We start from the raw sequence: 24,015 nt of genomic DNA, 5'->3' as shown, positions 1-24,015 counted from the left end.
AGTTGAAATGCATTGAGACTGCCCACACTCAAACATCTAGTCTGCTGTGTGTGTGTTTCAGTGGACACACTCACGCATGTGCCCGTGAACACTGACACGTTAAACCCACCTGTACACACAGATGGGCCCGATGCATGGGCCCGCTTCAGCCAGCATCCTCACGCACATGAACATTGCCTCCCGCACAAAGCTCATTTATTTTGATTTATGAATATTACAAAAATTAACCTGAGTGTCTTCTAGAGGATTCTATGATCCTGACATGGGTCCCCACAATATTGCTTTTTGCTCCTGGTTACCTGAAATTAGCAGAGTAATTCAGAATCTGCATCTTTATTTAAAAGAAAAAACTGTAGATGCAGAATTATAAAAATTTAATATGCTCCCAGGAAAATGAAAAATGAGAGGTTGTGATCTCGTCTAACACTTTCAAATGTGTTTATTAATTCATGTTTTAAATCATAAGTTTCATTCGGTGAGGGCCATGCACAGCAATAAGCCCGTTTTAAAATATTAATGAATAAACAATATTTCTCTATTGAAATATAACATGCTTCTTTGAACAATGGACCACCAGTAATAAATCAAAACCAGGAGAAAATTGCATTTCATATTTAATACAAGTTGAACTCTGCCTTTTTATAAATGATATCTTTTTTGTTTAATTGGCGTCAGTTCAGATCTAGCAGATTGCTAATAAAATTCTGGATTTCCATATTTAATGATGCGCACACTTTCTGCTGAAATTTTACCAGGAAAAGAGAATCAGCCTTTTATTATCTCCTGCCATGGTGGTGAGAGGTGAGGCCAAGGCCTTAGTCCTGCCTTGAGGCCTGGGAGGGAGCAGGCCGGAGTAGGTAGATTGAAGAGACCGAATCCCACCCAGGATCCTAAGCAGCTGATACCCCCTGGCCACCTCTCTGCTGACCGGAAGTAATCATTTCAGCCAGAGGAGCCAGAGACCGGGCATCCCCTTGTGACCTGGGGTACTGTGTAACAGTAACAACGATGAGAAGGGAACCCACCCCCTCCCATGGGCCAGGCATCATGAGTGCATCAACTCATTAATCTTTACAACATCCCTACTAGGAAGGTAGGAACAAATTCTCCCCATTTCATAGATGAGGAAACTGAGGCCACACAGAGAAGGCAGTGACATGCCCAAGGTCACACACAGCTGGAAGATGGCAGAACTCGGCCTGACTCTTCACACCACCTCATGCTGCTTTGAAGGCGATGAACCAACCTGGTGGCAGAAGACCTGGGTTTTACTAACAGTGAGTGAAGGGGGATGCAAGCTGGAATTTGAGTGCAAATCATCAGCACAGGGCAAGCCGTGGACTAATAGGTAATAAGAACAGCTGACCTCAGCCCCTGCTACCTGCAGGACACTTCACCTGTACCGACTCATTTGATCCTCCCTACGATGCTGGGAGGTAGGTGCTTGACAGCAAAGGAAACAGGCACAGAGAGGTTACAGGACTTGCCCAAGGACACACAGCCGGTGCGAGGCAGAGCCCAGATTCCACCCGGGTGGTCTCCCTAGGAGCATCCACTCATGAGCGCTAAGTCACGGCGCTTTCCTAGCCATGGGGCCGCGTAGAACCCCTGGACATCTGTTTTTGTCTCTGTGATGGGGCTAGTACCCACTTGGCTGGGCGGTGTAGCTCCCGGCAATGCACTTGGTGGGGCCCAGCTGGAAGCAGGCTCCGTGCATGACGGCTGAGTCTGTGACTGCCGAGTCATCAGGGCTGGGGGATGATGGTCCTGCTGTCCATGGGCTGGGTCCCCAGGCCTAGGGGGGGATGTGTTGCAGGCTGTTTATTGGCCTGAAGTGCCTGTGGACACAACAGCCTCCCGACGGGGTCCCTGGGATCCCCGGCCACTGGAGAGAAGAGCCAATGGCTCTGACTGGGGGGAAGGGCTGGCATCTGTCTCCTTCTCTGCCCAGGTCCCGCCTTAGGCTCACCAACAGTGAGCCTGCCCCCCATGACAAGAAAGAGACCCTGACAAGACAGCCAGGCACAAAGAGCAGAAAATGTGGGTTTTGGTTTCGGACACACCCGGACTCATGTTCCATCTCCATGTGTATTTGGCCAAGTAGCTTCAGTTTCCTCATCTGTAAAGTGAAGAGAATGATAGAACCTTCCTCATGAGGCTGCTGTGAGGATTTGGAGAGATCCTGGGAAGGGAGGGAGCAAGCCTCCACGGTGGCACCTCTGACATTTCCTCTCGCCATGCCCCCTGGCCTTTGCACACGCTCTTCCCCTTGCTTGGTCCTCCCTCCTCTGATCCTCTATCCCCTACCCCCCAACTCACTCTTTGTCTTCCTGATTCTCCTCCTGTAGGTCTCTGCTTGGACATCCAGCAGGGGAGATAAAGCACTACACGAGGGAGAAGGAAGGGCCTGGCTCCATAGGAGGACACAGCAGTCTGAGCTCAGCCGTAAAGGACAGGCATTCACCAAGGAGACAGGTACAGAAGGATGTTCTGAGAAGAGAGAATAAGGAAACTGAGGCTCAGGGAGGTTAAGTCCCTCACCCAAGGTCACAAAGCTGGGCGGAGGCGGAGCCAGGATTCAAATCTGTGCCTGGGGGTGGGATCTGCTTGAACCCAGAGTGGGCCGTGTGGGCAGTGGGCTGAAGGGCCAGGAGCCAGGGCTAAGCTGCACGCAGCCTGGGACTTGGAACAGCACCCACGGGGCACAGGTACGTTTAAGGGGCGTGCCCCAGCCTTGTGCTCAGCTCTTCCCATGCATCGTGACAGCTACCTTCTCGGGTCTGTTTGCCTCCTTTAGTTACGGTGCAAGGCCCAGCCCAGCCCAAGTAGAGGGCTCTTCCTGTCCCTCACACCCAACTTTGTGATCCATAGACATGGAAAGGACCACACACAGTCTGTGACACACGTCCTGTCCACACCACAGGACACACATACTCTGGTGGCCCAGGCAATGGAGACAGAGGTAGGAGGGCTGCAAGCTCTAAGGATTTGGGGGGCAGGGGATGATTCCCCTGGTCACGTCGCCCCAGAAAGGGACCTTACACTGGACGTTCTCTTTTATCCACTGCAAGCTCACAGGAGCCTCTTTCTGTCCCACTACAAGTGGTTGCTGAAAGTGTCACATGGGGCCTTCCCAGGGCAAACACCAGCTCTGTGGGAGATCCTGGACAGGTGATGTCATCTCCTTGAGCCCCAGGTTCCCCATCTGAAGATGGGATAATAGCACCCATGACATGGGGCTCCATAGGCGTTAAATAACATAGAAAGCACCTGGCTGAGGGCTGTTCATAGGAGATGCTCGTGAGCTGTAGCTGTCAGCCTGGAGAAGGTCCCTTTCCCGCGGCGCCAATGCATACTTTACACCCCAAACACCTCCCCACCTGGAAGGCTTAGCCCCAGGTCACCTTTTCCACACAGGGAGGGTGCTGCTCTCAAACCCCGCCCTGCCCTCCTCGGCTTCCGGCCAGGGACTGGCACCAGGCTGCCATCTGGGTCAGGGCTACAGACAAGTTCTAACCTAGTTTGCAAGGCTGCCTGGTCCACTGTCCTCAGAGGCTCCCATGCTGCCCGAGTACCTCCTGTCCAACGTGTAGCTTCTTAGGCACTTGGGCTCCAGAAAGTCCTGAAAGTGTAACCAAGCAGGACCCTGTGGGGACTTGCCAGGACAGACTCCTCCTCACAGCCTCTGCTGTAGCTCCTCGCTGAAGGACCTAGAGAACAGTATCTGACACACATTTCCTGAGTTGTTTCACAGATGCTAAAACCACTACCAAATGGAAGAAATTAACTACTTGATGATCATGAGCACGTAGGTCCCACACCTACTGGAGCCTAAGGATTGATAATGTTAACCCCTGTGACACCACCCTGTTACCTCACCATCAGCCAATCGGAGAATTGCACATGAGTTGATCACTTACCCTGGGATACCCCTCCCTCACCTGGCCTTTAAAAATGCTTTGCTGAAACCCGCTGGGGAGTTGGGGCTTTTTGAGCGCTAGCTGTCCTGAACTCCTTGCTTGGCGCCCTGCAATAAACGCTGCACTTCCCTTCATCACAGCCCGGTGTCAGTAGATTGGCCTTACTGTGCACAGGTCAGTGGACCCAAGTTTGGTTCTGTAACAACATAGTGTCATAGAAGCACACATGTGCCCTTGTGCATCTAACTGGATGCGTAGACAGGCCCTTTAGCCTGCAACTGGGTGTTCCAGGTGGTTTCCTGCTGTTATATTCTTTGACCTTGTGAACAGGGTGTGGTAGCCTCACTTTTCCAGTCTCGGGGTTCAGAAACCTACCAGCCTTGGGACTTCCCTGGTGGTGCAGTGGTTAAGAATCCGCCCGGCAAAGCAGGGGACACGGGTTCCATCTCTGGTCTGGGAAGATCCCACATGCCGTGGAGCAACTAAGCCCGTGCGCCACAACTACTGAGCCTGTGCTCTAGAGCCTGCGAGCCACAACTACTGAAGCCCGTGTGCCATAACTAGTGAAGCCCTTGTGCCTAGAGCCTGTGCTCTGCAACAAGAGAAGCCACCGCAATGAAAAGGCCGCACCACATCGAAGAGTAGCCCCCGCTCGCTGCAACTAGAGAAAGCCCACACACAGTAACAAAGACCCAATGCAGACAAAAATAAATTTATTTTTAAAAAATGTAAAACAAAGAAAAAAGAAACCTATCGGCCTCTCCAGCACCCTCACACTGCTTTCTGAATAAGGCCCAGGCCCAGGATCTTAGCCTCCCGAGGTCTAGGGCCTGATTTCATTGTGCTCGCGTCTAGATCCTAACCCATTGCTTGCCCCAGAAAGGGTACCTGGTGAAAATCTGTCAGATCAACACATTTCACCCAATTAGAGGGAGACCTAAGAGCCTTGGGGTCCGAGCCATGCCTCAGTTTCCTTATCTATGAAGTGAGGGTGCCACTGGCCTCTGCTAGAGAGGTACTGAAGAGCAGAAGGGGATTATATACAAGGGCCTCCCAAATTAGCTTCTAGGAAAGGAATTACTGTTTTTTTTTGAGACCTCCTCTGAATAAAGCCTTATATTCACATCTTTCCCTCAATGGAAAGATGCATCGTGTGAATTTCCAGCAAACACCGGTATGTGCTTCTCTCAGTAGGCTGGCCTGAGAGGAGACCTGAGATGGTTCTTAGGAAGTGTGTGTTTCTGGACTTTAAAGATGTATCTGTGTGTGCATGTGTGTCTGGTTTCCACAGGATATTTTTGCAAAACCACATAGCATAGCGATTGTTTTATGTACAAAGATAAGAAAGGCTGACCCATAAGCTAATTGAATCATGCAAGTAACTACTTAGCCATGGGAGAGATTCCTACAGGCAGGCTGAGAGCCCTTGTGAGGGAGGACAGCTTTGGAGGGCAATCTATTTTGTAAAGTGTAACTGCCTCAGGATTAATGGGAATGGTGGCCCTAGACCTTGTTTTACAAACTGAAATAGTAAAACAGTTGTATTTATCAGAGACAATTTGCCACAACTGATTACCATTAATCTGATTTCCTGTGAGTCAGTTTCCTGGAGATATAGTAAACAGGCCAATTACCTGCTATTGACTTCTTTTATTACAAAGATTTAGATATTTGCGACAGATGTATATGTAAATACATGGAGTTGCTGACAATGTGAATAAAACAAAAACAATGTTTAATCTGGTTAAAGGATTTCTAGTTGGTCTTACATTTTAGAAGTTTAGTTTTCAAAGGTACGTTATGAGAAGTTGTGGCTTTTTGGTTTTTTTATGGCCTTGGAAGCTCACTCTTTTGGGACAAACTTTTGCTTGTTCTTAACCCATATCTCACAGAAGTTATGAAAGCAAGGAAGTGAATATGACAAGACTGATAATTATTTTAAAATTATCAAACAGGTCTTTCCATCCAACAGATGCTGGATGCATCATTAAGTCAGGAGAGTGTCAGCTCCAAGGACACACACAGACCTGGGTTCCAAGCGTGGCCCTTGTTGTCCTAGGTCTTTCACCTTGTGGCATCTATTTTTATGAACTTCAGTTTCCTAATCTGTGAAAATGGGGATGATATTTTCCTTGTGGTATTCTTAGAGCGTAAGTATCAAGTGAGGACATGTGACGGTGGTCCAGGAACTGGCTGGGAGCCTGCAGAAAGTGTAGTCAGCCACTCTCAGCCTCACCTTGGTTTCTGAGTCCCTCTGACAGGCCACACGTTTACATGCTCAGACTGACTTCTGGGCAGGCCTTCTCCTCTGCCTGCGCTGACTGGCTCACCAGGTGGGGTAAGAAATTGCATCAACATTTAATCATGAAAGCAAAAAGTTTATTCATGTTTGAAACTACATATAACTACCACGAGGAAGACTTTTTCAATCCAGGGTGTAATCCAGTTAGAAAGGAACACGAAACGTTTTTAATACATTAGAATCACCGCCACAAATTATTTTCATGACTCAATCAGTTTCAGAATCGCATACAATACAAAAAGAGAGAAAGGAGAGGGGGCCCCATTACACAGGGTGAAATATACAGTACTGAATACTGAAATCTGAATGCATCACAATTAGTCATCGCTTTTTTTTTTTTTTTTTTGCATGGATTAGTAACAAGATGAAGAACATTCAAAATGTTTCTCAGTATTTACAACAGTTTTACTGATCCTGTGTTAATTTAAGACCCAATGTTTCCACTCTTGGTTTTTTAAAAGTTGCAAATGCAACCCTGATTTTTCTTTTAAAAGATTACAATGTACATTACATTTTATGAAGGGAAACAAAGAGTAAATTACAAGATGCAAAAAGATAAGAAAGAGACAAACTACAGCGTGAGTATTGTTCAGAGGTAGTAAGTGAGCACTCTAAGCTACAGAACATGTTGAAATTCTATTGGTTTGTATGAGTTCGCATGAGGTAATAAAGCTGTGTTTTGATTGGTGAGATGTATAAATACTCTTTTGCTACACTATATACAACACTCCAGAGAGCAGGGCCTTTGCGAATGCCCAGAGGACGTAGCAAACCTTGACAAGTCTGTGCAGCACCCAGTGCACACCATAAAACCCCAGACGGATCTCGTGGTCACCTCTATCAGCAGCAAGTATCTTCAGCTCTCAAAACAGTCTGGATCCATAATTTAATTACCGAGCAGACTCTGGGCACTGGTGCTTTCAGAGAGAGAAAAGATGCTACCGGTCTCTGATCTAATTATAACATAAGAGATCGAAACCCAAGTGTGACGAGGAAGATTCTTAAACACAACCATCATTAACAGGTAGCCAAACAGCTCCTTTATTCCAACTCCATTAGTGATATGAAAGAAGGACAATCAAAGTCTGCAATGGAAATATGCAAGAAGTTCAATTTAGGTGAGGTGAGTCTTTGTATCTGCTTTAGCGATTGAGGTTTAGCATATATTGTACTTTTTACCCTTAAGGCCAAGTAATTGGCAAGTGAGAAACCATTAATGTAAAATATTGATAATAAATTATGATAAAATAGCTATAGGACTGTCGACAGTGTTAAATCTTGGCCTAACTGGATAAAGTGCTTTTTTAACATTGTGTGTTTTTAAGTATAAATACAAATGATTATGATTCCTTAAAAAACAGATTCACCAAGTTCTCTAATAAGACAAGGTTTTACAGTAAAGCTGTAGATGGTGGGCTACAAAAACGCTTTCCTTTTCCTCCTATTGCTCTGAATGCACTTATCAAGGCATGTCAGCTCAGGGAAAAGTGTTGCCAGAGATTAGTTAGAGGTATCAGAGTGCACACTTCCTGGGCCTTCTGTAGGAGAAGTCACAGAAGATGGAGTTGTTGCGTCCTGCCAGCCTCCATTAGCCTGAAAGGAGAAGCACAGTTCAACGGGTGCACGTCTACATATTAATTCTCCTCCCCAATTGAAAATACCCCGATGACAACATGAGAGCAAAGATGCATTAGCAAAATGTGTTTTCTAAACCCACTTTGGCAGGAGTTTGAAGCATGTGTTAAAGTGGGATTAAATGCATGTAAAACAAATCCATCCTACCAAGTAAAGACTTGGCAATAAATCAGCACGCTGAAGGAGGGCTTCAGCTGGTCTCAAGCTGGCACGAAGCTCGGCCTTTGATTTGCTGATAAAAATCAAGTGACTTGAAGAAAAATCTTATAAGAAGCGAGCAGTGGAGAAGCTCAATGCAATGCTCTGGCAAGACCTTGGGCTCCACAAAGTATAAACTTCAACCCAGCTTAATCCTCGTTTCCATAGAGAAGAAGCCCATCCACCCCCAGGCCCCTTTTCTATACAAGACTGACAGCCAGCTACTATAACCCTTGGAAAATGAAGGCCAGAATTTCCCTCCAAATAGGATCTTGCAGAATGAAAATGCATGAACTGTGGAGGAGCACACACTATTCAAATCTGGATTCCAATTATCTGTAACTGGGGCTCCTATTCGGGATGTTGCTACCGCTCTTCACATGCCACTGGCCCTTCCTGCCTCAGACCTGCATCCGCAGTAACAGTGCTCAGAAACAAATTTGCCTTATGTCTTGGCCTATAGAGGCAATTGCTGAAATCAATGTCTGATCAGATTTCTGCTGTGGCAGACAGCTTGTCGCTACATATTTTTATGTCAGTCAAGAAGAGGGAGGTGCTGGGCTTGTGAGCTGGGGAACACTGAGCGGAAGTGACGGGGCGGGCCTTTCTGGAGAGAAGGCGAGGGTGAGCTCTCTGCCACCCAGTGCCTGCGGCGCAGACCAGCCTCGTGCTGTGCTGCCCCCAGACCTATACCTCCCACACCAGTGCCAGTGAGGGGCAGAAGGTCCCCCGACTCCCTCACATCCATCTGCGACTTGTTCTACGAGTCCATCCAAAATATCTTCTTTTTAGGCCTGCGCTGCTAGGCTACTGAGATTCCTCGCCCAGCCTTGGGCTGGGAATTTTTCCTTCTCCCAATATGCTGTTCTTAGGGAACCCTGTCTTCGGCTTAACTGCACAGTCCTGCATCTAAAGCACCTTTCCTCCCTCTAGGTCCACAGAGAAATGGTGGGGAGGGGGGAGAGAGAGGGACCAAACAACCACACAGAGATGACCAGAGCCGAAGGGAGAAGGATTTTCCAGGCTTTGGGTGTATCAAATCCAGGTTAGGAAAAAAAATAAAGCTATGGCGGTTGATCTTCAAAGCCTCAGCTGTGCAGGTTGGATGGTGACAAGCGCGTGTGTGTTTGTGTGGACTCGAAGAAATCCTCTCCTCTATCTAATATGTAAGCTGTTCTCACCACTCAGGTATGAAAATATACTTAGAAAAAGAAAATCTCTTACACAGACACAAGTCTAAAGATATTCCATCTGAAGTAAACATCATTCCTCTTTTATCCAAATTTATAAACAACAAATGTACAATATTTTTACCCAGCGTGGCAGCTGGAGGAGAGGTTGTCAGCAAGCATTCTTTTTTTCAAAATAAATTAATCCTTACTCTGGTGGTTTGAGATTATGCACTGTATTATACAACAGCGCCTTATCAAGCCTCATCAACGAAGATGGAATTCATGTCTGTAAAATGCTGCAGGCAATCACAGTTTCATATTTTATCATGTTGATAAGGATATCGCACATTCTCTGAAGCATTTCAAAACACTTAAATGAAAAAGGAGAAATGCAACTAAAAGGCTTTTTATATGGTTTGTTGTGGGTTATTACGAGTTATTTATAAACCCAAAAAGAAAGATTTGACATTTCAAATGTAGAAGATTTGAGTATTTAATGGTCCTGTTTTCCTTTTACAATTGAACATCCTCAATCACTTTCTAAATCATTAATATTTACTCTCATAGAAAGCTAGGCCTCAAAAAGGGAGACTTCTGTCTGTTTTCTTTCTGACTCTACTACCATGTGTTGGGCAGTTCGTTTCCTCCCTAGTCTGGAGTACCAGATTCTGTCCACCACTCCACCCTGGGGACCCAGTCCCCGCAGCTCCCCTTTAGGTGCTGTGAGTTTGCTATTTTCCATCCATGTCGGGGGAGGGGGGGGAAGTGAAGCTCTGGTCAATTGGTTACTAAAGTTAAAATTATTTCCTCCGTACTTAACTGAGAGGCCATGGAAAATGCTGGACGTATTTTGCATCCCACATTGACAATACAGCAAGTTACTCTTAAGAACAGGAGTCTTTGTTTAGCTTGGTTTGTTGATCTGTCTGGGGCCCTCCTCCCCTTCACCTGAGCTGTGTTTGGGAATTTTTCCTGCTGCTCGAGTCTAAGATAAATGACCTGTTTTTCACCATCTCCCTGGAACACAGCACGGCCAGTGGGAGATGGCATCTTAATGGGCTGATGCTTAAGTCTCTATTGATGACAGAATGCCAGCCACCCTGGGCCTCTGTGAGGACTTCTAATGGCATTGAAGGTAACATCAGTGTTTAGGTTCATAAAATAAAAGTACACTAAAAATGCTGCCTTCCCCACCTGCCAAAAAGATGAGAAGCCAAGTAAAATGGCCATTAATTTATTTATTAGCCACTGTTTACCTGACGCTGTTCCTACAGCTCTTCAAATCTGGTTCCCCAGAGTACTCACATTTAAATTATGTGGACTGTACAGTGAGTTTCCTCCAAGGCCATCACTGTAGCCTCCCGTCTGATTGATAACATGACGGAGGGTATCCACCTAGAAGTGAGACAAAACAAAATTCATCATCCCAAATCTATTAAAACATCATTACTTACAAAAGGAAACAATTTGAATCATGTGTGCCATGAGGGTTTAGCATCTTGAATGAAAGACAAATTTATCAATCAAATGTGACTGGCAGAATTTCAACAATTCTTTGCATATTTAAACTCGCACATCTTTGTTTTTCATGCCAGCCAAACAACAACATCTTCATGGTCATGCAAACTTTGCATCTACACCAGCCAAATGAGCATGGCTGTGGGTGAAACTACTTATAAATATGTATACTGGCTCGCCCTCTCACACACGCACACACTCCCACGTGCATAAAAACAAGTAGCTGCTTTCCAGTAAGAGGATGAGAAAAAGAGATGAACCTGGAATATACTTTAAGAACTCAGGTTTTTGTATTATGACTTAAAAAAATAAATACAGAAATGAAACAGAGTAATATATTTTAAAAGCATACACACACTGGCACACACAATTTTTCTGTTCTGTTTTGTCATGAAAGTAATATGCACCCAACCCCTCTCCATGAGCTCAAGCCAGAGCCGAATGCATTCACAAAGTTTATCAGGTTTGAATCATCCAAAGCCACTGTTCACTTGACTTCTCATTAAATTAAATGTTGGGGCAGATGGTAACGTCCGGAAGCACCCAGCACAGGGTCTGCACGGTGTGCAGACCACTTCCACGGGTTGAGAGTCAGGAGTTTTGAGCCCAAACCCTACCCTGCTAGAAAGGCCCCAGCTGGGGCATTTCTCCTACCTGTGATTGCACATTGGCTCCGACTTGGGACCCTTGGTAAGAATCCCCATTCAGACTCTGCATGTTCATGAACATGTCCCCAGAATTTGGGAGGTTAAAAGAACCAGAAGAACCTGGAAAGGAAAGAGTTAAGTAGCTGAATAACAGAGAGCTACACACATAATCCTCAAAGACCTAGAGGCAGGGAAAGGAGAAAAGGTACAGAAGGGAAAGGTTGTGTACAACATAAGGCATTTCTAGATCTAGGAGGACGGAGAATAACTCCAAGGAGTTAGGTCCTGTGATTCATTTTGCATCTAGGAAAGTCCTATCAATGGGGAAGCCCACATACGAAAGAAAGAGAGAATCAAAACAAACAGAAAAACACCCAGCAGCTGGCCTGGAACCATCCCCTTGTTTTCATTTATCTCCAGGACTTGGTCATTAAGTGAGCTCTTCACCATCATTAACTGTCATGGTGGACAATTACCCAGAGAAGAAACATTTTTCTCAAGCTCTTTCTAAGCCATACGCTCTGCCTAACTTTCATCAGTTTCCATGCTCCATTAAAAAGAACTTGGAAGGGGGGACTTGGAAGGGGGGACTTCCCTCGTGGCACAGTGGTTGAGAGTCCGCCTGCCGATGCAGGGGACATGGGTTCGTGCCCCGGTCCGGGAAGATCCCACATGCCGCGGAGCGGCTGGGCCCGTGAGCCATGGCTGCTGAGCCTGCGCGTCCGGAGCCTGTACTCCGCAACGGGAGAGGCCACAGCAGTGGGAGGCCCGCGTACCAAAAAAAAAAAAAAAAAAAGAACTTGGGGGCTGGAGGGAAGAAGACAACAAACCAAAACAAACAAAAAACCCCTCACTTTCTGAATTTTTAAAGATATATTTAAACTATCTCCTTAGAAAAGTCCCTTGATTTGCTTCTCAAGTCCATCTGTTTGGACTAGCCGCACATCTTTCATTGCTACTCAAGTTCCCTCTAATTTTAACATGTTTCCAACTCCATCAAAAAATGCCACATAAAATCTGGCCAAAATGTATTGTATGAGCAGCCAAGATATTGCATCCATGTGTTGAGTACCATACCCCTCACGGCTAACCACATCCCGATCAGCTAACCACGTGCTGAGCCTACCGAGTCAGCACAGGTGCTAAGGAGATGTAAGGACAGCGGACTCGACTCTGCAGCTACATCAGGTAGAAAGCCCTACTGTCCTAACCCCAACATACCAGCTTCATTACTCACAGCAACAGGTAAATCTCCCACTTCTATTTCACTCGTTCTTTGACAGACCACTATTGATTTTAAAATGACACATGGAACAATAGAGTTAAAGTAATCGTTAGTGATAGCACTTTGCTTAACTGCTGAATTAAAAACACTGCTAAGTGTGAAAGTTCCAGAATCTAACAGTACGGAGTGGCACTCACTGTGAATAGCGGGTCTACAGGCTCTGGCTATCCACTCATTCACCCACCCCAAGAACAAGTCTGCATTTTAATATAAATCTTCCTTTATAAGTCCACTGTGTCCCCAGTATGGCTCTTGTTTCCTGGTCTGTGGGACAGGGCTTTGTGGCATAAGGCTGCCTGAGCTGAGTAGGGAGAGAGCGCCCGTACGCACCAGAATTTGGCGTGGTGGGCGAGTTGGTCTGGTTGTTCTGCACGGCTGCGGCCACTGCGTGTGCAGCTGTCACGGCTGTCTTTGCAGCGTAGAGATTGGCTTCTTCCTGAAACTTGCCGATATTCTTCTTGTACCTGATTCGTTTGTTGCCAAACCAGTTGGATACCTACAAATCACAGGGATATGAGTAAGGGGAAGCGAGGTTCAAAGAGAGGAACAAAAATCAAACTTCCAATAATAACTGTAGGACACCAAAGGGAGACCTTGGAAGACACTCAATTCCTAGCCTGTGATCACACCCTGGGGATGATGCAGAATGGTGCAGAGGCTCACTTGCTCTTTTGGCAAACCTCTCAACACTCTTGGAATAAGACCACTTCTTGGAGTTGGCCCCAGTAACACTAAAATGGCTGGGAGCACTGTTCATAAAAAATAGTCAACTGGTATATACCAATTAATATATAAATGACTAGTCCCCTGAAAAGGAGCTGAAAAACTAAAGGAAACATTTGTTAAGTTAGGTAAATAATAAGAAATGCTTGTGAAAGAATGACTTATTCTTTTGGGGTCTGGAACAATTTTGGCAGCTGTACAGTAAAATCATGTTTGGTGTGCTAAAAAGAGTAACATCAATTAATAATGGATGAAAAAACCCTTTGTCTCCTGCCTTAGAAGATACTGTATGTCTGCCAAGATGGCTGCTCAAGTTGTGCCAGTTAACATGTGAGAAGGTCACAATGTGAAAACTCAAGCAATTGCAATAAGGTCAAATGCAAATGCAGAATCAGTGGCTGATTTCATCAGGTAGAACATACTTATTTCTTTTGCAAACTACTTATGGTGCCAACCAGAGCAAACGGAAGAGATTTCTAAGGAGGATCTTGGCAACAGGCAGATTTCATCACATTTCATTGACAGCGAAACTTCAGCCCAAGACTCACTGCCTGTAGTTACATTGAGTGTTCAGGCACCTGGGAGCTGAGCTATATAAAGAAGCTAAAACCCACACAGCAATTTATGAATAGGTACCCACTTGCTATATAAAAGGCTCTGACCTCTCTTTTGTTAAAGTAACAGTTTAAAAACACTTTTTAATAATTTCTTAATAATGTGTCAAAGGGGCATGCTGCTGTGGTATCAGGCAGGGTGGGTCACTGTTTCATCCTGAACAGCCATTTAGGGACCCTGAGGGAAAATAAGGAGTGGTATAAGCCCTCCAACCCAATTTACACCAATGGGCATGCTAGTTGACCATCTCTGCCAAGTCTTTAATTGCTTTGGAAATAGAACTCTCATTCTTCAAACTATGGCACTCATCCGTTCAGGGAAAGCTAGAGAGCCCTGGCAAGGAAGCCACATGAGGAAGACAATGTTGGCCTGCAGCAGCCCACACACTGTCCCATCCTGGGGGGGGGGGTCACGGTGTGACACACACACAGGGCAGCACACTAGCTGAAGACCTGTGCAGCCACCATGAACACTGGTTCAGACAGCAACAAGCCAAAACTCATCAGGAAGCAAATATGCTGCAGATCAGGCCTTCCTAGCCGTTTCTGTTCCACTATCGTCCCCCCACACAACTCCCCGACCCAATGAAGGATTAGACGTGCCCCTTCCTTCCTTCATTTCAAATAGTGGTGGTAATAGTAACTATTTAATGAGCATCTCCTTTGCACTGAGCATCACACGGAGCCCTTTGCATACGTTTTCTCATGCAACAATCTTAACAATCTCCAGGACTAGGTGATGGACTGAGGTGGTCACGGGCATCACACCTGTCCCAAATCCAATGGTCTTCTCTCTCCGCAACTTGTTTGACTTCTCAGCAGCGTCTGATACTTGTAATTACCTCCCCCCGACCTCTGGCTCCTTCTTAAAGTGCTTTCTTTGCACGGTTTCTGTGACATTATGCTCCTGCTTCTCCTTCCCTGACACACCAGGGTGTGTGTGTGTGTGTGTGTGTGTGTGTGCGCGCACGCGCGCTGAGCAATCTTATCTCTATTAACGATTTCAACCATTGTCTCTGTGAATGACTCCCAGATTTCCATCTCTATCCCTAACTTCTATGAATAATTTCAGTTCTCAATCTTTAAGACACTTCCTTAGAAATGTTCTGTCACAACCTGCAACTCAACAGGTCTAAAAGAGAATTCATGTGTCCTTTAACCTGTGCCTCCGTCTCCATTTTCTCTTCATGTTCATGGCATCTCCACTGCCAGAGACGTGGTATTCGCCATGTCACAAAGTCCCTGATTCCACCGTTAGATAGTTCTGACGGATACACAGCTCTCTATTCGGAACTAAAATCCGGTTCCCTTCCATTTCCACTCATGGGCCTTAGTTCCAATATTTAGACTGTCACAATATTAGGCTCTCAAACAGCCCTGAGGGACCCAACTCCACTCTGCCATCGGCCTCCTCTGCCCTCCCTTCTTTCAGCCCCATGTGTGTGGGGCAGGTGCGTGGGATAACTGTGTGGGACGTGGTGGGGGAGGAAGAGTCAGGAGGGCACACAGGTGAGAAGGTGAGGAAGACCTGAGCCCGGCAGAACAGGAGTTGTGGAGAGGGCAGAGGTCATGGAAGAGGACTAGAATAGGCAGAATTTGGCCACTGACTCACTGTGGAGGCCAGGGGAGAGGGAGAAGCCGAGATGATGCTGATGTGGGGCCCAGGCCTCCAAGAGCATGGAGGCAGATGCTCTGGGAGGGATTTCCGCACCAGGAGAAGGCAGCCTCAGTGACTCTTAGGATCCATTCCCAGACCAGAATTATATGACTCTAAAAATAAAAGTTCTGAATTTAGACTGTAAGATGACCCCAAAGGCATTCGCTCTGGTTATGCTTGTTAAAGCAAGTTCTCATAGCCCCCAACTCACTTGTCACAAGCATATCCTCAGCTCAGGAGGCAGACCTAGCGGACCAGCTCACAAAAACCTCCTTCAATATATATCAGTCTAGCTTGTCTGAGTAAGACTGTCAGGCCTCTGAAAGAGTTAAATATTGAATGTATCTATAGTGCAAAGGGAGATATTCCTGGTTGAGAGGGAATTTGGAATTTCTTAAGCATAATTAATGAAAATTCCCCAACTCTGAATTTAGCAAGAAAGGCCCATCTTAGAATTCTCTTCTTCTAAACAATTCTCTGTTGGATTCTGTACTTTGTAGTTAATATTACCTTGACAATCAGAGAAGCTATAATACATTAATGAAACCTAGCCTGGAAAATCTGATTACAGCTTTATTAACGGTTTCATAATTGAGGAATCTCTATACCATCAAAGGTCTCACCTCCAGATATGTAAGAATTCTGTGTTGATGCATAACCCTGGACCAATCAAACAACAGTCATCACTAATAAAGGTTTATTTAATTCTCACAGTAAAATTTTAATATCACCAGCAGCCTGGGGAAGCTTTAGCAAGTGGATTTGCTTGACATCGGATCGTTTCCATTCTGCTAGTCCCGATACTTCTTAATCTTTAATATCAAGGCAATTAAAATTAATGGCCACTCATCCGAAGCTACTGTGGGCAGTGTTTCCTTGACATCAATTGTTTGATGGGATTACCTAGAGGTTAAACTAACAAGCAAGGTTTAATTGGAAGCAATGAAAGAAGCAGTGATCATACGTTATGTTTAACCTGCATAACCACATCTAAATGAATATCTAAAAATGTTAAACTATTTCTCAAATTAAAATATGCACGTCACATTCTGATATCACAGATTTGGATACTGCAGCAATCAGCTATTAAGACCACACTGCTGCAACTGAGATCGGTGTAATTAATGTATAAATCGACACCTAAGTTCAGGAGTTTTTTTCACATTTCAAAATCAGATGGATACAATTGCAAAAGTCACCCAGCTGGAAGCACCAAAAGCTACAGAGCACACGTGGCCCTCCCCTACACAGGGCTCACAGTGGAGCCAGGCTGTACACACTGGCTCAAAGGAGAGAAGAGCTTGCTCTCTCTCTGAACTTGAATGGTCTGTACACTGGTCCCAGAATAGAAACACAAAGAGAAAATTGGTGGACAAAAAGGGAATATACTGTCCTGTGCTTCTCTTTCGAGCCACATATCAAGGATTCATGACTTTGGACTGTGCAGAAGGCAAAGGGCCAGGTAAGAATTTTAAGATCAGTTAAAAACAATAATAAAAACACAAGTACTGGGCTTCCCTGGTGGCGCAGTGGTTGAGAGTCCGCCTGCCGATGCAGGGGACACGGGTTTGTGCCCCGGTCCGGGAGGATCCCATGTGCCGCGGGGCGGCTGGGCCCGTGAGCCATGGCCGCTGAGCCTGCGCGTCCGGAGCCTGTGCTCCGCAACGGGAGAGGCCACAGCAGTGAGAGGCCCGCGTACCGCAAAAAAACCAAAAACCAAAACAACAAAAACCACAAGTACTCTCCTCCTCCTACTGACGTTCATTGCTACCAGCTCCCAGACTGTACGCCTTTGGCAATCAGGGAAATGAGTAGTGAACATTTTACAGGCTGGTGATTTTCTGGAGCCCTTCTGCAAGGCCAAGAAGTGGCTGGAAAAGCTTCTGTTCTCTCCCAATTACTAGAGCCATGCATTTCCCCTGACTCAATTCAGCTGCAGACTGCCAACTGCCTTTAAAAAGTAAAATGTTTTTCTTTCTTTTTTAAAAAAAAATATTTTACTGAAGTATAATTGATTTACAATGTTGTGTTAATTTCTGCTGTACAGCAAATGATTCAGTCATACATACATATATACATATATATATTCTTTCTCATATTCTTTTCTATTATGGTTTATTATGGTTCCAATATAGTTCTCTGTGCTATAGAGTAGGACCTTGTTGTTTATATATACTAGTTTGCATCTGCTGATCCCAAACTCCCAATCCTTCCCTCCCTAACCCCTCCTCTCCCTTGGCAACCACAAGTCTGTTCTCTTCATCTATGAGTCTGTTTCTGTTTCAGAGATATGTTCATTTGTGTCATATTTTAGATTCCACATATAAGTGATATCATATGGTATTTGTCTTTCTCTTTCTGACTTTGCTTAGTATGGTAATCTCTAGGTCCATCCATACTGCTGCAAATGGCATTATTTCATTCTTTCTTATGGCTGAGTAATATTCCATTGTATATATACACACCACATCTTTATCCATTCATCTGCTGATGGACATTTAGGTTGTTTCCATGTCTTGGCTATTGTAAATAGTGCTCCTATGAACATAGGGGTGCATATATCTTTTTGAATTATAGTTTTGTCTGGGTACATGCCCAGAAGTGGGACTGCTGGATCATATGGTAACACTGTTTTTATTTTTTTGAGGAACCTCCATACTGTTTTCCATAGTGGCTGCACCAATTTACATTCCCACCAACAGTGTAAGAGGGTTCCCTTTTCTCTACACCCTCTCCAACACTTGTTATTTGTAGACTTTTTAATGATGGTCACTCTGACCAGTGTGAGGTGGTACCTCATTATAGTTTTGATTTGCATTTCTTTAATAATTAGTGATGATGAGCATCTTTTCATGTGCCTATTGACCATCCATATGCCTTCTTTGGAGAAATGTCTATTAAGGTCTTCTGCCCATTTTTCAATTGGGTTTTTTTTTGTTATTGAGTTGTATGAGCTGGTTGTATATTTTGGAAATTAAGCCCTTGTAGGTCACATCACACACTAACAAGGATATATAAGAAAGGGAATGTAAACAAACAATCCCTTTAAAAATCACATCAGGGCTTCCCTGGTGGCGCAGTGGTTGAGAGTCTGCCTGCCGATGCAGGGGACATGGGTTTGTGCCCCGGTCCGGGAAGATCCCACATGCCATGGAGCGGCTGGGCCCGTGAGCCATGGCCGCTGAGCCTGCGCGTCCAGAGCCTGTGCTCCGCAACGGGAGAGGCCACAACATGAGAGGCCCGCGTACCGCAAAAAACCAAAAACCAAAAAACAAACAAACAAAAAACAGGTATAAACCTGACCAAGGAGGTTAAAGATTTATATGCTAAGAAACACAAAACATTAATAAAGGAAACTGAAGATGACTCAAAGAAATAGAAAGATATCCCATGCTCTTGGATTGGAAGAATTAATATTGTTAAAACAGCCATACTACCCAAGGCAATCTACAGATTTAATGCGATCCCTATCAGATTACCCATGACATTTTTCACAGAACTAGAACAAATAATCCTAAAATTTATATGGAACCATAAAAGACCCAGAATTTCCAAAGCAATCTGTAGGAAAAAGAACAAAGCAGGAGGCATAACCCTCCCAGACTTCAGACAACACTATTGTCTACAAAGCTACAGTAATCAAAACAGTGTGGTACTGGCACAACAACAGACATATGGATCAGTGGAATAGACTAGAGAGCCCAGAAATAAAGCCACACATCTATGGACAATTAATCTTTGACAAAGGAGGCAAGAATATACAATGGGGAAAAGACAGTCTCTTTAGCAAGTGGTGTTGGGAAAGTTGGACAGCCACATGTAAATCAATGAAGTTAGAACACACCCTCACACCATACACAAAAATAAACTCAAAATGGCTTAAAGACTTAAATCTAAGACATGATACCATAAAACTCCTAGAAGAGAACATAGGCATAACTTTCTTTGATGTAAATCATACCAGTGTTTTCTTAGGTCACTCTCCCAAGGCAATAGAAAGAAAAACAAAAATAAACAAATGGGACCTAATAAGCAAAAATAAATAAACAAATGGGACCTAATCAAACCTATAAGCTTTTGCACAGCAAAGGAAACAATAAACAAAAGGAAAAGATAACCTATGGTCTGGGAAAAAGTAAAATGTTTTAAAATATGGAATCTAAAAGAGACAAACTCAGAGAAACCCCTGGAGGTTACCAGGGGTTGATTATAGCTAATAATACTGTATCACATACTTGAATGTTCCTAAAAGAGTACATCTTAAATGTTCTCACTAGGAAAAAGAAATGGTAACTATGTGATGGGATGAAGGTGGTAACTAACACTGTGCAGTAATTATTTGGCAATTTTTAAATGTATCATATCAACACGTTGTATACATTAAACAATGTTATGTTTCAGTTATATCTCAATAAAGCTGGGGAAAAAAGTAAAAATGTTTTCCAAATATGTAACTAAATTCAACTTTTGTGTCACTTTTTTACCTCTTTCAAAAAGATACCCAGAACCTTCTACTCACTTAGAATCTTTAACTGAGGTAGATACATCAGATATGGGCAGTATCACATGATGGGTAAATGCTTGGGACTCAGGGTCTGGTTTCAAATCCACACTGCCATTTACTATGAGTGACCCTGGGCAGATTATTTTAGTACTTTATATTACTCTCATATACAGTGAGAACAATAAGAGTAGTAATAGAAATGTTATTTGTACCTCATAGAAATGTCAGGTACATTAATGATTTTGGCCCATAGTGATTACCTGATATTATTAGCTATCACTACCACCTATGTTTTATCAATGAAGAATCAAGAGATCCAGACTATACACAAGTGGCCCAAAATCATACAGTGAAGTGTGACATATCCATACTTCAACCCCAGGACACCCCATCAATTTTTTTCCTTTTTTTACAATGAACTGGGATATATTTATTGAGTATCTGTTATGGCCAGTGCTATAGTAGGTGCCATGGGGAGATGAAAAAATAAACAGGTACCTGCCTAGAATTTACAATTTGGTTATAAAAATAATGCTAGACACTCAAAATAATTAACAAAAATTGCAGGATGGTGATGATGACACACCAAGCTGTACAGAATAGACTATAAGTACACAAGGAATTTGGAAGGAGAGAAGACCCAGCAGATCTGGGAAATCAAAGAATTCAGAGGTAAGGTGAAACCTGAACTGGACTTCAGCTTCAATTCAATTCAACAGTATTTTTATTGAGACTCCATATTTCAGAGGTACAACGCTCTAGAAGCTCTGTTGACACAAGCCAAACACATAAGCCACTGCCTCCCTCTACCTGGACCTCTCCAAGATTCCAGAGACTCATTCTATTTTCTAACTTAACTCCCTTTTCCCTTAACTTCTGAACCCCTCTTTTATAGTGAAAGAGGAAGGAGAAACCATTCTAAAGGAAAAGAGGAAAGGGGAATCAAGGAGTGTTTCTGCAAGAGGTGATGTCTGGTGGAGGTCTAACAAGTGAGGCATATTTTCATTGTGGAGAACGAGGGAGCTGAGAGAGAGGGAGGAGGCATGGGTACCAGGCCTGAGGGACCTAAAGCAGCTGAGGGACCGGCAGGCTCTGGCTAAGGTACAGAGAAGGGGAGAGTGCTCCAGGCAAGGGAAAGCCGGAAGAAGGGCTCTGCAGGTGATCTCACCACCTCCACCACGCCAGGGCTCACTAAGGGAGGGGAGCCTGAGATTTCTAGGAAGTACAGTGGGGAACGTTCCCGTGAGGCCACCTGAGGCCAGGTGAGGCAGCCTTCCCATTTAGGTGCCTGTCCCGTGTCACACTTTTTGCTGGAACACTGCCTAAAAAAGTTGAAAAAAATCAGGTATCTGCTCACACATTTTTTTCTCCTTTGTACATTTTTTAAGTTGGCATCTACGATTTTTCATTATAAGTTTATAGAGTTGTAAACAATGTTATTTCAGTATGTCATAAATGTTGGCATTTTAAAATAAAACTGTAATGCTATTCTTTAAAATGTATCCAACCAAATATAAATAGCAAAGCAATTTGATACCCACTATCCATTTTAAAAATATATAAACTCGTTTTTCTTTAATAGTCAAAAATGCTGCGTTCTCTTTTGTTTTGGAAGCGCATTTCCATTTCATTTCCCTCCCATATTATCCTAATGCAATATACTTTTATGCTCTACAAAAGCAATATATGGAAATTGAAATTTTTAAACTCTTTTTATTTACTATAATTATAATGCTCTACATGTTTAACATATCCTTCTGGATTAAGCTATCATCACAGTTAGTCTAAAATTAATCAAAGCAACGCCAATACTTATTTTTGACAAATAATACTTATTTTGACCATCAAAAGTAAGGTTTTATCACACATGTATTTCTTTTTTTTAATAGTTGAAACACTTTATTATTAAAAGTTCTATATTTATCAGCATTGAAATTCCCCCTTATGAAGTTACTGAGAGTACTTTGGAGGGGAACATTGCTTTAATTCTGATTCACTAAATTATTTGTAAACTACTGAATACTGTGAACACAGTCTTCAATACAGAATTAACACATGCATTTCTTAATCAGAGGGGTGCTGGGTTATAAAGTGCTGACTGAAGGAGGTTTGGTTATCACCAATATTTCACACAATCCCTTGCTGGGAACCAGAGAGGGTCTCAGACTTTGGGGCAATGGGTGGGACTATCCATTTCCTGAACTGCGAAAAGGGCAAGTGGAAAAGGCGAAGAGGGAAAAGGACAGCCACACGAGCTACTACAACAGCAGCTTTCTGAGGCAAGTGGATTTCAGGAAGAAGTACACACACACACACACACACACACACACACACACACACACACACATGGAAAGCTGACCAGTGATAACCTTAAAACCATGCATGCCCTTGTACCCTCTGGAAAATCTTCAGCTACTTTGTGAAGCATGTGCACCTGAGTTCAAGACTGTTCCCTTAAGTGAGCAGGCTAATTCTAGTTGCATTAACTTATTTGTATGAGTACATGTGGGAGCCCCTTGGATGGGGTGTATCTAGTAAAGACCTTCAGCTATAAAAACAAGGCTCACTCAGGCAATCACAATGATGTGTCACAGTGACCTTTTGGAGCTCAACAAAGAACAAATTTGTCAGCTTCAGGAAATCAAAAACATTTAAAGAAATAAACAGAAATGGGTAGATACAGTTTACTTATTATTTAGCATAACCTTTCCTTAAAGTATGCCAGCAAATGTGGATATACATACACTTTGACTCAGCATTACTAAGAATTTATCTTGATGAAATATTTAGAGATATATGTGCAAAGAGATTCACCACAGTCCTACTTACAATAGTAAAAAGAGAAGTTAATTTATAGCACATCTGTAAAATGGAATATAATCATTGATTAAAAATGCTGAAGAAAACGATATGTGGGAAATATTCACAATATATTGTAAAGAGGAGGAAAGGGCTTCTTTTTTCTCTGCACCCAGCATAAGAATTTGGGGGGGTTAAAAATACTTATACATAGAGATACACAGGTGTGCACACGCAAACATACACATACACGTATGCATACAAAAAAAGTACTAGGACACACGTACCGATACGTGATTATCTTTTAGAGTGGGTTTATAAGTAACTTCCAATTTTGTGTTTTTCTGTGTGTTTTCAAGTTTTATCCAAATTGATTTCAGATAAGCAAGTACTGGGTTTTTTTCTAATTAGAAAAAGGTACTTTTCAGTGAAAAAAGTAACCAATCTTCTTTAAAAGAGAAAGCACTTGGAAGTCATTTAACCATCTTGAAGAGTATTAAGTGCCAGGCACTATGCTGGCCCACATAGCTGCAGGAATCAGCAATCCCGTTCCTGTATTCTATCTGGAGGAGGGGGTTGGCAGGTCTGAGGATTCTTGAAATAATTAAAATCAGACACTTTGTAAATCTCAAGCCACTAAAGTTTCCCAGATTGCTTTGCCTTTAAGAAAAATGCCATGTTCAAATTAAAAAGCTAAACCATCTACAATGTCTCTACAGTCATTGAAAGCCAATTTATTAATTAGCATTAATTATATCTTACATTTCAAATTCTATCACTACATTTATTTACCATTTTAACAATGTTAAATAAAAGAGAAAAATTATTACTTAACGACTTAATCTTTAAGAGGCAGAAGTGCAGAACTTTATAGAGTTCATCCTTAGTTTTGCTTCCTTGCATAAAATACGTTAGGGAGAGCATCAGCACTTGTTTGGAAAAGCTGCAGCTAACACTAAAACATCATGAATGAGATTAGCAAACTGAACATTTTTAAAGCACAAATCAGAAAAATTTGCCACTGTGTTTCCCATGTTTACC

The 24,015-nt window shown here is 43.5% G+C and overlaps 1 protein-coding gene across 3 annotated transcripts in view; it reads right to left on the bottom strand.

The window, feature by feature from the left end:
- Positions 1-6,277: 6,277 nt before the first annotated feature.
- Positions 6,278-24,015, bottom strand: part of PBX3 (PBX homeobox 3) — a 234,800-nt gene continuing 217,062 nt past the window's right edge. For 2 of the 3 annotated variants that reach the window (XM_029203913.1, XM_029203914.1), the window contains exons 6-9: positions 13,008-13,173; positions 11,400-11,512; positions 10,533-10,622; positions 6,278-7,815 (exon numbers count right to left, since the gene is read on the bottom strand). In XM_029203913.1, the coding sequence (XP_029059746.1) occupies positions 7,723-7,815; positions 10,533-10,622; positions 11,400-11,512; positions 13,008-13,173 (462 nt within the window). In that variant the 3' untranslated portion in view covers positions 6,278-7,722. The remainder of the gene's footprint in view (positions 7,816-10,532; positions 10,623-11,399; positions 11,513-13,007; positions 13,174-24,015) is intronic. The other variant, XM_029203915.1, reaches the window with a different exon arrangement.

This window comes from Monodon monoceros, unplaced genomic scaffold, assembly GCF_005190385.1.
Source record: "Monodon monoceros isolate NGI ecotype Baffin Bay Population unplaced genomic scaffold, NGI_Narwhal_1 Super_Scaffold_5, whole genome shotgun sequence".
NCBI lineage: Eukaryota > Metazoa > Chordata > Mammalia > Artiodactyla > Monodontidae > Monodon > Monodon monoceros.
The sequence above is the reverse complement of the archived record's forward strand: the minus strand, read 5'-3'. Positions and strand labels throughout refer to the sequence as shown.